Source organism: Vanessa atalanta, chromosome 17 (assembly GCF_905147765.1).
Source record: "Vanessa atalanta chromosome 17, ilVanAtal1.2, whole genome shotgun sequence".
Taxonomy (NCBI): Eukaryota; Metazoa; Arthropoda; class Insecta; order Lepidoptera; family Nymphalidae; genus Vanessa; species Vanessa atalanta.
In genome coordinates, this window is record NC_061887.1 from 6372988 (window position 1) to 6385520 (window position 12533).

The 12533-nt window shown below is 32.7% G+C and overlaps 2 protein-coding genes across 3 annotated transcripts; one reads left to right on the top strand and one right to left on the bottom strand.

The window, feature by feature from the left end:
• Window positions 1-828: 828 nt before the first annotated feature.
• On the top strand, window positions 829-5177 carry LOC125070487 (ejaculatory bulb-specific protein 3-like). Of its 2 annotated transcripts, none has more exons than XM_047680379.1 (3): window positions 829-1336; window positions 3586-3766; window positions 4909-5177. In XM_047680379.1, exons 2-3 carry the CDS (start codon window positions 3586-3588, stop codon window positions 5088-5090), a joined length of 363 nt encoding a protein of 120 aa, XP_047536335.1. In that variant the 5' UTR covers window positions 829-1336; the 3' UTR covers window positions 5091-5177. The 2 variants fall into 2 exon arrangements, with proteins under 2 accessions (XP_047536335.1, XP_047536336.1); XM_047680380.1 differs by having other exon boundaries at window positions 829-1081.
• A 1146-nt stretch (window positions 5178-6323) lies between these two features.
• On the bottom strand, window positions 6324-8609 carry LOC125070476 (ejaculatory bulb-specific protein 3-like). Its single transcript, XM_047680366.1, has 3 exons — window positions 8524-8609; window positions 7875-8065; window positions 6324-6766 (listed from the first exon to the last, which is right to left on the bottom strand). The coding sequence occupies exons 1-3, from the start codon at window positions 8592-8594 to the stop codon at window positions 6582-6584; spliced, it is 447 nt and encodes a 148-aa protein (XP_047536322.1). The 5' UTR covers window positions 8595-8609; the 3' UTR covers window positions 6324-6581.
• Window positions 8610-12533: the final 3924 nt, after the last annotated feature.

Here is a 12533-nt window from a genome sequence, read left to right on the forward strand (position 1 = left end):
CAGTAAAATTAATATTCATATTTAGATTCATGACATATTTATATACATTACATAAATGATTTTCCCAGAAATTGTGACGTAAATTCTATTAACACTAGGAACAAGAATAAACTTGTTACTCCAAGTACCCGATTACACAGGGTTAGTAACTCTTTTTTGGGGCAATGTATACGTTTTTACAACAGGATCCCAGAAAATTTTCAAAATTATTCAATTATAAAATTCAAAAGAATCGTTAAAGAGCGTTTGTGTGCTAAAGGATATTACCAAACTAATAACTTTTTAGTTGACTGCACACCTTGGGAATGAAATGATCGCCTCCAGCCTGTTTCAAATAACTAAAATATAATTATTATTGAACATGCAAAATGGTAAAAAAAAATAAAAAATATATCCCGCTGAGCTTCTTTCGCCGGTTCTTCTCAGGTCCGAGGTGCTAAATTCCGAACCAGGGGTAGATTTTTGACTATCAATAAGCAAGTGTAAACACTTCTATATTGAATAAAGATTTTTGACTTTGACATTAATGAATAAATAATCGTTATTATACCTACTTCATATATTCTTGCTTAGCGCATTTGTCACTTCTTTATTAATAAATTGCGCCCCCGAATCCGGGGTGGGTCGCTTGTTAAACCAAAAAATTAGTCATGATTTTATGTATGTACAATAACAAACAAATGTTATCAACATTATCAATGTTATTTTTAAGAATTATTGAATCACCACAAGATAAAGCTTGTCAAGTAGAACTTCAAGTAGAATGATAATTAAAATTACCGTTACGGTTAAATGTAGTTTATATTTTTAATTCACAGTGAACGTCAATAGCCAGTACCTCTAGCTACAGCTACAGTCAGGACCGCTAGCTTTCTGTACGTCGAGTGATTGTAGATTTGCACGCATATCACGTTGCCTGATTTTAATGTCAGGCATTGTGTGGCCACATGAAGGTATTTTTGGTGGCAGCGTACTACAATTTTCGATCACAGAACTGTAGGCAAAGAACTCCGCCATAAGATCGGATATCTCCTGCGATAGGCTACTGATGCATTCGAGTTCCTGAGCGGTGGAAGCGAAGGTTGGCAGAAATTGTTTTGCACAGACTTGGTCAGACGCCAAAATCTACGGGAGCTCGTAGGATGCGATGCTGATGATTTCGAGATGCGTCATAAGAAATAGAAACACTCATCCATTATCTGATTATAACAAAGATAATATATACATACATACATCAATAAATCTCGATTGAGTTACACTATGTGGGCCAATACTGTTAAATAATATAAACTTTAAGTCTCTTATAAAATGAAGTTATTTCAAGAGTATTAGATACGTAAGTAGTCGAAAGTGTATCACATCCATGGTTGCTCAGATTTTAAATGTTAAGTAAACCGTAGCGATCAATCTCCTTCGTATCTCCTCCATCCTATGTGACAATAGCTAAATTATGAGTGCCAAATTAAACGTTAAGCTTGAAACGATTTTTTTTTCAATTCTAGTGATTATCTTTAGGTAATGATTCGTTGTTCATACTGATTACGTTATTCAAAAGTGCCTATAAAGTAAATCCCTTTAGTAAGTTTTGATTCACTAATTATAAGAACTGCGCATTCAATTAACGAAGAAATATAGGCTAGTTTTAACAGGGATAAGATAGTTTTAACTGGATTAAGGCGAGAGCAGCTGGGGTAACTGCCCAGGACAGTTTGGCCTCCATATGAGAGGGGTCCCCACAACAGAAATTTCGACGAGTTAAGAAATATCTAGATATAGTCAAATTATAATGTTACTAATTATTGTTTTTAAAATTACCGACACAAGTAAATAAATAATAACTTACTGACAGTAGTTAAAATATTCAAATGAATAAATAATATAATTTTTAAGTACTCCACGGCTCTGTTACTCCAGGGCCTCCAGACCTTTAAATCCGACTCTGGTTTTAATCATAGCAAGGTACGAAGTTATTATAGAGTGAGTGAGTCAGTTTCTTACTTTCTTTTTATAATATAGGTAGGCAGGCGAGCAAACAGGTCAACTAATGGTGAGAGGTCACCACCGCCCATAGACAATGGCGCTGTAAGAAATATTAACCATTCCTTACATCGCCAATACACAACCCACCTTATAACAACTGTTATTTCAGTTGTGCCAGTTGTTAAACTGACTCACTCAACCTTCCAACCGAAATGTAACAATACTGAGTACTGCTGTTTGGCGGTAGAATATCTGATGAGTGGGTGGTACCCAGACGGGCTTACACAAAGTCTTACCACTAAGTGACGTTCAAGTTTATCTAAAGATAGAATATACTTGCTATATGTAGAACATAGTTATGTATAAGTAAATTTTAATGATAGCATTTAAATGAAATAAAGGTAGGTATACTAAAAGCTGTGGCTGAAGTAATTGATTTGTATTTACATTTTGAGTTAGCTAATTAGATAGTGATGCGTTTGAATAAACATTATGGACTGGCCTAGTGTAAAAGGTGAACAGGCCTATTACTCAAATCGTTAGAGAAATATTATCTTCGGTTTAAAGGTTGAAATCGTATTGGCAATGACAATATCATATATAGATAAAGAATTTTATCTTTGAAGGAATATTAATTAAATGATACTCATGTCGTTATATAGAAAAATATAATTTATTTAAAAATGAAAGCAATATCGTGTAGTTACAACAAAAGGCAGACTTATTTGTCTGAAAACATTCGCCGCCAGTTAAAATTTAGATTTACCTTTAATCATAAATAAAAGGCATACTTCTATAACTATTAAAATAAATTGGATAAGTATAGTAATTGTTAACTATCAGACAAATCATTCAAAAAGGTTATTTGTCTCAAACAGAAACCTCAAATCAAATTCAAATAATGCAAAATCTTTACCAAGATCAAGGCTATGAATAGAAATAATGATGTATGAGAGTAAACAGTCCGCGAGGTGCGCAGCTCAGCGAATGATTATGATCACGATGATTAATGATTTTTGTCCATAATAGAATAGGGGTCAAGTTTATTTTTTATTTTAATAGATAAATAACTATAATGAAAATAATTTAAAATACATTTTGTACTGAACATAATTTAACAAAATTGGTCATATCCGCAAATTTTTGTATATAATGTCTATGCTGTGACATTTTCATATGGACATTTTGTTTGTCAGTGTTCGAATTCCGATTGAAGACTATATAAAAGTAATTTTAGTTCAATCTGTATTATCGCAAATATTTTATATTTTCAATGCACACAACATTAGTCATGTCTATTTAACTTATTTTATTTTATTAAATTAAAGTATAAAGCATTTTGAAAACTTTTTCGTATCGATCATTTTGAATTCATATACATTTATACGTTCCTTTTTGATATATTAGTATGTTCGTTATTTAAATTCCTAGTTAACGATTACAGATACGATTACTTAAAAGTAATTTAAATTTAGAACGCTAGTTCAAATTAACCACATAATTCGATTAATTAGAAACTATATAGACTCTCAATCAACTCAATCTTTTAATAATTATATAGTTACTGTACCTTTTACATTTCTATTATACTATCTTATTTTACAGATGTTGAAATTTGCGACTGTGGCATTATCGTTACTCGTGGTCTGTGTGAAAGGGTACGATGAAAAATTCGATAAAATCGATATCGATAAAGTGTTAAAAGATGACACATTGTTTACCGCTTATTTAAACTGTTTCCTCGATAAAGGACCATGTACTGAGGAGTATTCATCAGAATACAAAGGTTAGTACAATTTTATGTATCTACAAGCAAAAATATCAACAAAAGTTGTTCTGCTTGACCATGTTTTTAGACTAAAATATTGACCAAAACGCGTTGCATCTTCTGGCGCAAGTTTTATGTATATATTTCTAGTATTTTTTTTAATCAAGCGTCTCATTTATTTTAAATCTGATATGGACATATACTTTCGACCATCGTAACAATATTTATATTTTAAGCGAATTACTTGATTCAATATTTTCTCATAAAACCTATCCTAATGTTAGTCCCTATTCATGGCCCAAGCTACCTTTATGTCTTATTTAATTATGATCGACTATAAAATAACCAGACGTAATTGGAATTAACTAAAATTGTCTTTACCACGCTTGATGTCTTTGATACTTAGTTTATATTTTAAAGCAATAAAGGTATGAATATGAGTTTTTCCCACTTCTATGTGTGCGCATATGTTGTTTTCTCGAGAAACCTGTAATACAATAAAAACTAATAGTCCTTCGCGACTCCTTCCGCCTGTAACTTATCTATCTACCTTACCTTACCCCTGTATCCAATATCATTACATTCAATGACGCGGTACAAATATGTACAAAGTAGATAGAGTTATTTTCGGATTTTTAATTTTAATCTAATATTTGAAACACATCATTTGACTTTTGATTTTTTGTGTTGAGATTGTTAGTGTAGTGCATAGTTTAGTTGTGTAGAAGTTGCAGAATTACCATATTTATTTGATTTGTTGTCACAACAAATACAAGAAATACTAGACTGATCAGAAACTCATCCGTGTCTGCCTAGGATGCTATTATTTCTGCATTTTCCTCAACAATTACTTCTACTGAATAAATTATCTATTAGAATTAAGTGTATTACGTATTATCCCCTTTCGACTTCCTATTTAGATTTCAGTGCATACAGTTAAAGGCATTACGATGTGCAGAAAAATAACCGATATAAATCTAAGCTTTGGAAGTTACCTATGTAATTTCTAGATTAATTATATATTTGTATGACATCATAGTGTCAATGGTTTTAAACTGAATTGAGTCGAATACACAAATAAATTACGTAATAAATCATACAAAATAAATCTAGATGTTTTTGTTTTCTTTTTGTTCATTCTGTTTTTATTTTATTCCCAGAAATGTTACCGGAAGTAATGTCGGACGGCTGCGCGAAGTGCACTAAAATACAAAAAGAAAACTTTAAAAAAGTATTGAAAGAGGTATTTGAAAATAAAAAAGATGTATTAATGGAAATCAAGAAGAAATATGACCGTAACGATGAATACGACGATAACATCAGAAAAATATTATCAGAATAAGATCTCGTTATTAAATTCAATTGAAATGTTTTCATTGACTCCGAAATTGTAACGATTTGAAACTAATAAATTGTTAAGCAAACTATACAACTGATTATTTTTATTTTAAATTATAACCCATACATATTATACATAGGTATACATAAATATGTACGTACTCACCAATTACATTTTTATTATTATCATCATAATTCGCTTTCCCTTTATAATATACATAACTGAGGCTCATGAGGTTAATGCTTTTGGTTTGGTCTTGCATTAATATCTAGTGTTTTTAATCTCACAATCAGTTACTTTGTTCTTGCACATTTTAGCCATCATACATTTTAAACAAGTTTTTTATGTCTATCTAAACTACGGATACAAGGGATATAACATCTTAACACCCAGTGTTGGTGACGCATGGTGTGATGTAATAAATGGTTGATATTTCTTACGTAACCAATGACTATGGCTGTTGGTGAATACCATCAGGTAGGCCATTTACCAAACCCCCTTAAGATAATACAAAAAACATTATTATTATACCATTGTCCATAGCATGATATACATGTCCATAGCATGATAATCAGATTCTATACAAACATTTACGTAAGTAAAGGAGATTTATGTTAGTTTTAGAGATTATTTGAGCCGATACAAATGTCGCAAATAAGTATCCAAAACATTCAAAAGTCCTCACGCTGCTTTCCATCGCAGGCGAGCTCAAATTGAACACACGAAAATTCGTGGTGCTTGCAAGCAATCTGGACAAGTATACATTTTAACTATCATAAAAATATTATGACTGGTTTAAAAGATTTGCACTTAATTTCCCAGCAGGGATAAACATAGCCGTTATACAACTACACCGGTTACATCATCACACTGCAGCGCTGCGCAACTGACCCCACAACACACAAACACACATGCAGTTGCTTGCCTTCACTGCCTCTAATATTCTTGCCTAATCATTCAATGTTTGACCGAGTATATATACAAATCTAATCATAATATGTTATGTTTCATCAAACTTGTTAATATGTTTGTGGTTTCATGTATATTTTATTATGTAATAAATGGTCACGACCTCATACCATAAGCATTGGCGCTGTAAAAAAAATAATAACCATTCCTTACATCACACCAATGCACCACCAACCTTGGGAGCTAATATGGTATAAATATTAAACCTATTTAGATTTTAATGCTCTAGTAATTTTCAAAATAAAAAAGAAACAAAACTATATTTTATCTTTTATTACAATCAGTCAACACCAATACGAATAATAAATAAACATTTTCCACCATCTTCAAATGGTTTCCTCAATATGACGTAAACAATATCATATCACATTGAATCTCAACAAACGTTAAGAATCACGCATCTTCATTACCTCTATCACAAATCTCAATACCAATTTGTATTTTATTTGAAATATTGAAATTAAACCTTATTAATATATCACTTAAATGCTATTTTAATTTGGCTAAGCTAATGCTTTGAGCTGTTTAGCTACCCTGGATGAATTTCTCGAAGTTGGTACGGTGTTTTCCGGAAGGATCATTTTTCTTAACGAGTTCTTCCCATTGTTTCGGGAATTTCTGTTGAATAGCCTTAATGACTTTCCTTATGTTAACCTTTTGCTTCTCAGTACATTTACCGCACACTGTTTCGACGGCTTCGGGTAATGTTTCTGAAATAAAGTATTTAATTTTTGAGAAAATGTTCCTTATTTCTTGTATGTGGTTTGACTATACAGAGAAATATAAAACTATTCTTAATGCGCTGCCGTCAATATGCTTTATATCATAATACCATAATCATAAAGTGTTATGTCCGTTGTACCCTTAGTTTCACTGAGTAACTCATCCTTAAAATTGGGACACAGGAATACGAAGTATTGAAGATGGTAGCAGAATGACTGATGAGTGAGTGGTACCCACCCAGACGAAACTAAACAAAGTCCTACCAAAAATAAAGTGATCAAGACAAATACTTTTCTTCATATACTCATCAATTATTTACCTGAATGTGTTCTTTTTTTAATTAAAAAGTTATATTTTAAATTTAAAATGTTGCTTCATGGTATGTTTACTAAAGGCCTTGACCTCGACCTTTTTATGCAAGTAACACGCCATTTATCCTGAGCTCTTTGACATGTTGAATACATATATGTACAACGTACTTAGTAAGCATTACGCATACAACGTTGACCGAGAGTGTGTTCATATTGAAATAATGTTGAAAGGCTCATTGGTGTAGCGGCAAACAAAACATCTATATTTTTTTTTTTTAAATGCAAAGATATAAAGTGTCAAGCATATTAATTCCCTGATTATATTGGATTTGGAGAATTTTTTGATCACTTGATGAGAACTCTTCATCATTACACACTTTTTCTATTCAAGTACTTTGAATGAGATTAAAGTCCATATTAGGTATATCAAATAATTTACATTTATTTATTTTAAATCTCTTAAGTATCGATCAATAGACCATTTTGGTATATTTACCATTTATTTTAATATAATGATAACTGATTCCCAAGCCGACTTAACTTTGATGTACTTTTTAGTCATTTACAAAACTATATACCTATTACTTTTAACAACTCCTTTGATGGTGATATACATAAATAAAGTACACACATGACGCTCTTGCAATTTTACTAAAAAGTTTTTAATTTTTTAGTCTATTATCAATTTTAAGTAATAATATGAGGTCTTGTTTATCTAATCCATTAGATATTTTATTAAGATAAGGTTTATAAGAGTTTAATATAGATTAAATATTTAACTTACTTTTAAAGTCAGATCCTTCAGCTGTGCATCTACCTTTGTCCAGGAAGCAGTTGACGTACGATTTAAGGAGTCTCTCATTTGTAATTAACGTTTCCACGTCGAAGTTATCATATTTTGAGTTATACTTATCAGCAGCCAACACCGATAGAACCAGGCAAGCCAAAACAACTAAAGTCTTCATCGTTATTATTCTGGAAAATAAAGAAATATTCAAGATTTAACTTCACACATGAATTCGAACAACTATGAGTGAGAAAACGAATAGTTTTATGCGATTAAAAAGACAATGAAGCAAATATGCTACGCCAAGAATATTAAGCATCTGGTATATTTGATGACAATGCTTCTACAGGATCAGAATATCAATTAATACCAATGAGAATCACCGCAATAACAAAGGACGATGGTATAAATTAAATTGCGGGATCCATAGTGACTTGCTTAATATCTAAAAATATGTACTGTAACTTGTAATAAAACATTTAGTTAATCACGTAATAAAAGAGATTAGTAGCAAAAAATACGTCAATTCAATGATCCGTAAGTATCACACTGGGTTACGAGAATATTGCGACCATAATTGCGTAACACTATCACAATTCGATTGCCGGTGACACTGATTGCAGTATAATGTAGTTCGTTAACCCACCTTTTACTCTCTATAGGACCCAAAGAACTAGCCGCCGCAGAAAGCGACAGTGCTTTTATATCGACGACCATTAAACCACCTCTTTGCCGCCGCACAGACCAAATACAGCACCAAGCCCATACGCGATTCTAAACCTTTGGGTGACGTTGATAAGAGCTATTGTAAAATATTTTTTAGCATAAATTAAGCACCAACACGGTTGTTGAAATCCTTCATATAAAGATCGGTTGCTGAATATACCAGGAAACCAGATTGAGCAATTCAAAATTCCCAGCCCACGGTAAGTAAGGAAGATAATATATTGATTTCAATATTATGATCGATGGATATGAATCCTTTGAATATCGACATGAAGTTTACAAAATTACATCGAAATAAATGTAAATAACTTAAGACAAAAAAATCGAAAAGTTTGAAGTTTAAATTGTTACAAATTATACATTAACATATAAAAAGTATATTGTTAAGTACACATTCGATCTGTAAGAACTCACATCGTATCTCACTCGTGAAAAAACAACACAGTATACGCTATTTTGATCCGTGTATCCTTTAAATGTTATTATTATTAAAACCAATGTCACATATCAATCTCTGATATTTTCGAGTTTATACTTACAGAATAGCTCTACTGTTGAAGGAAAATGTTCGTGGTAACGTTGTCATCTATTTGATAATCACAATCAATTGCATCGAGGGTTCATGTCGTTTTTTTTTGTAATAGGTAGACGGACGTGCTAATGGGTCAACTGATGGTAATTGGTCACCAACACCCACACCAATGCGCCACCAATGTTGGGAGCTAAGATCTTTAATCATTTGTGCCTGCAGTTACACTGGCTCATTGATACTTCAAACCGGACACAACATTACTGAGTATTGATGTTTGACACTAGAATATCTGATGAGTGGGTACCTAGACGGACTTGTACAGAGGCCTACCACAAAAACAATCATTTGCCTCTCTTAAACATTTACCCAACTCTAATACTTTTAAAATACTACGTGGTTACATATCTTGTAGCTTCTAATTGTACATAATTAACGCAACTGGTAACTTTTTTAATTAAGATAAATAATTACAATATTTCACATTCGTTATTGCGTATTCTTTGTAACTAATTTATAAATAAGATTTTACGTATAAAGTTTAATTAAAAGTAAGTAGAATAAATGTATTCTTTATTTTGTATTTTTTTTATGGCATTGGTTGGCGAACGAGCATATGGGCCACCTGATAGTAAGTGGTCACCACCGCCAATAGACTAAGGCGCTGTAAGAAATATTAACCATTCCTTACATCACCTATGCGCAACCAACCTTGGGAACTAAGATGTTATGTCTCTTGTACCTGTGATGACACTGGCTCACTCACCCTTCTAACCGGAACACAACAATACGGAGTCTGTTGGATTGATTTTGTGAAAAGGAACGGAAGCGTGTAACAGTAAGCCGGGGATTCGCGCACTAATTGATTTGACTAATGAGCGAACGTCAGATGACTTTTTCTTAGAAGATATAACGTTAATGTTACTTGGATTAAAGTAAACTTGATTATTATTTTTTAAATCTATCCCATTTCTGAATAAATTCGAGAAATGGATTCTATATTCATTTATTCATTCGTAAACAAACGATGGCCATTAGTTGCACGTTATTCAATATGTCAAAGTATTCATATTTTATAGGCAGTATGATTTCGCAAGATGTTTTCAGTGTTATAGCACTTATACAATGAATCTTTAGTCTTCCTCGTGTATGCTTCAAAGTAAATGTTTTGACAAATACACAGTCATCCTTTCCTTAATATGATTTATTCTTAAACACATTTCTAACTAATAATCATATTTAATCAGTTGAACTGTGATTCTAAAACCTCATAATCGTTATATTGATAACTAATTGTTCCGCGAAGTTTCACAAGCGTAAAGCATTATTGCTCAGCAATAGTGGATCATAGCCTAATGTTTAGGACCGTATTATCTATTAGGGAGTGTAAACTAGGTAGGTAGGTAGTTACCTAGATGCCCTGAGCAGGAACATCGGCAAAGGGATAGGTTAGAAATTGGAAAATAAGATTATAGAAAATTAATTGTTAATCTTTTTCAATCTCTATTTAATGAATAGGACGATGGGATGTAGTAATTATGTATTCATTGTATATTAAAAAATATCGTAATTAAGAATAAAACTACATTGTTGAAAAAAAATTTTAGGTAGTTAAAATAGCGTAAAGTGGCCCCAAGACATGCATTGCCTAGGGGTAAGGACAGTTAATCCGGCCCTGATGATGTAATAGAACTTCAACCATTCTCAATAGATGGGCTATCTAACGCAAAAAGGTCAAATGAAACAATTAGTTCCTGAGATTAGCGTGTTCAAACAAACTCTTCTGTAATATTTGTTTACGTTTAGATAATGTAATTCAATGTTTTAATTTACTCTAATATTAAATTAAAAAAAAACCCAAACTTTTAGTACCATTTATCACTGAACGAGGATCGACCAAGTAAAGAAAGCCGACATAGTGTCCTATAAATGCATTTTAACGTTGTTAAGCTTGAGCCTATCTATTCTCTCAGGGAGATGTTTTTAGCTTATTCCAACACGCTGCTTTTTTTTTTTTTATTGCCCGGGAGGGCAAATGACTCTGCTCCACCTGATGGTAAGTGGTAGTAGAGTCCAAACGCGACGACGGCTAGTGCAGTTGGGAAAGGTGATCTGCTCTAGCCGCCCCCGCCTTGCCGGCCCGCAAGATGCCTCTTCACGCCTCGCTTGAAGGAACCCAGGTCATAAGAGGAGGGGAATACGTGCGCTGGTAAAGAATTCCATGTTTTGGAAGTGCGACAAAGAAAAGAGTTGCCAAATTTCTTTGTACGCGATGGAATTGATGTCACAGTTAGGCGGTGACATCGAGAACCAGCACGCGTGGACTTGTGAAGGAAAGGGGAAGCAGGAATAAGGGAGAATAGTTCCTCTGAGCATTCGCCGTGACACATTCGATAGAAATGCTTGAATGCGGGTTGATATATCAAAACACGCCAGAATTTCATCCGCCACATGTATGTTACCTCTTCACATTTTTACCGCCGAGCACGAGATGAATTCGTAATAACGTCCTACGTCATATCTTAAAAGATTCATCATAACGTTCTGATGGTTATATTAAGACAGATATAAATTATGGACATGATATAATTGTTGTAACCTGGTTGTAATTAATTTTAGTCTAACATTGGAATACAAAACTTTTTCTAAAATGGAATTTTACCTTACAATATTGGGAATTCAATATTTTAATACGTAACGCCATAGCTCAGCTTAGATATTCTATGTAGCCTAGTTTAGTGACCATTTACGTACACGTTTACCTTTTGATGATAGAAGGAGATTAAGTAGTTATATAGTAGTTTTTCGAAGGTCCATAAGTACTTAAGACCTCAGAGACGACTGATAGATAAGTCTTCCAACTACTTATTGATTTGTTTTTTTTCTTCGTATCTGGCGTGTATCTACACTAGTTACTGCTCAAAATATTCTGCCAATGTCACGTGTAAAAGAGATGATGCTATTTTGTTAATAAGCGATTTATCATTCTTATAAATATTACGTTATATATTACTAGTTTAGAAATTACGTAGTTTTACTTTGTTACGGGTGGACACTGTCATAATGATTTGAACCGAAATAAATTATTTATAAGGTTTCAAGTTGTTTAGCACGTGTAGTGTGTTATGTCAATTCCAATATACCAAATATTCTCAATTTCAATTACTATATCCTGCCTAATATTATAAACTAGAAATTGAGCGTGCATATTACGGTTTCACGTATATATTTAACTGAACTTCGTGAAGTTGAATAGCGTCAGAGGCAAGACGAAGAGATAGCACACAACACCCCCAACCCCACCCAGGAGATACCGCGGGCAAATGTACCGGATAATAAATGTTTATTTTTCGTAATATATCGATGTATATTTATCCATGTCACAAATGTTGTTCTTCCAT

What these genes read in the sequence shown, in the direction of transcription:
- LOC125070487 (XM_047680379.1), top strand. Translation starts at nt 3,586, where the DNA reads ATGTTGAAATTTGCGACTGTGGCATTATCGTTACTCGTGGTCTGTGTG. An exon ending in GTATTCATCAGAATACAAAG is followed by an intron (nt 3,767 to 4,908) that starts GTTAGTACAATT and finishes TTTTATTCCCAG; the next exon opens with AAATGTTACCGGAAGTAATG.
- LOC125070476 (XM_047680366.1), bottom strand. Translation starts at nt 8,594, where the DNA reads ATGGTCGTCGATATAAAAGCACTGTCGCTTTCTGCGGCGGCTAGTTCT. An exon ending in GGTCCTATAGAGAGTAAAAG is followed by an intron (nt 8,066 to 8,523) that starts GTGGGTTAACGA and finishes TTTATTTTCCAG; the next exon opens with AATAATAACGATGAAGACTT. An exon ending in TGAAGGATCTGACTTTAAAA is followed by an intron (nt 6,767 to 7,874) that starts GTAAGTTAAATA and finishes ACTTTATTTCAG; the next exon opens with AAACATTACCCGAAGCCGTC.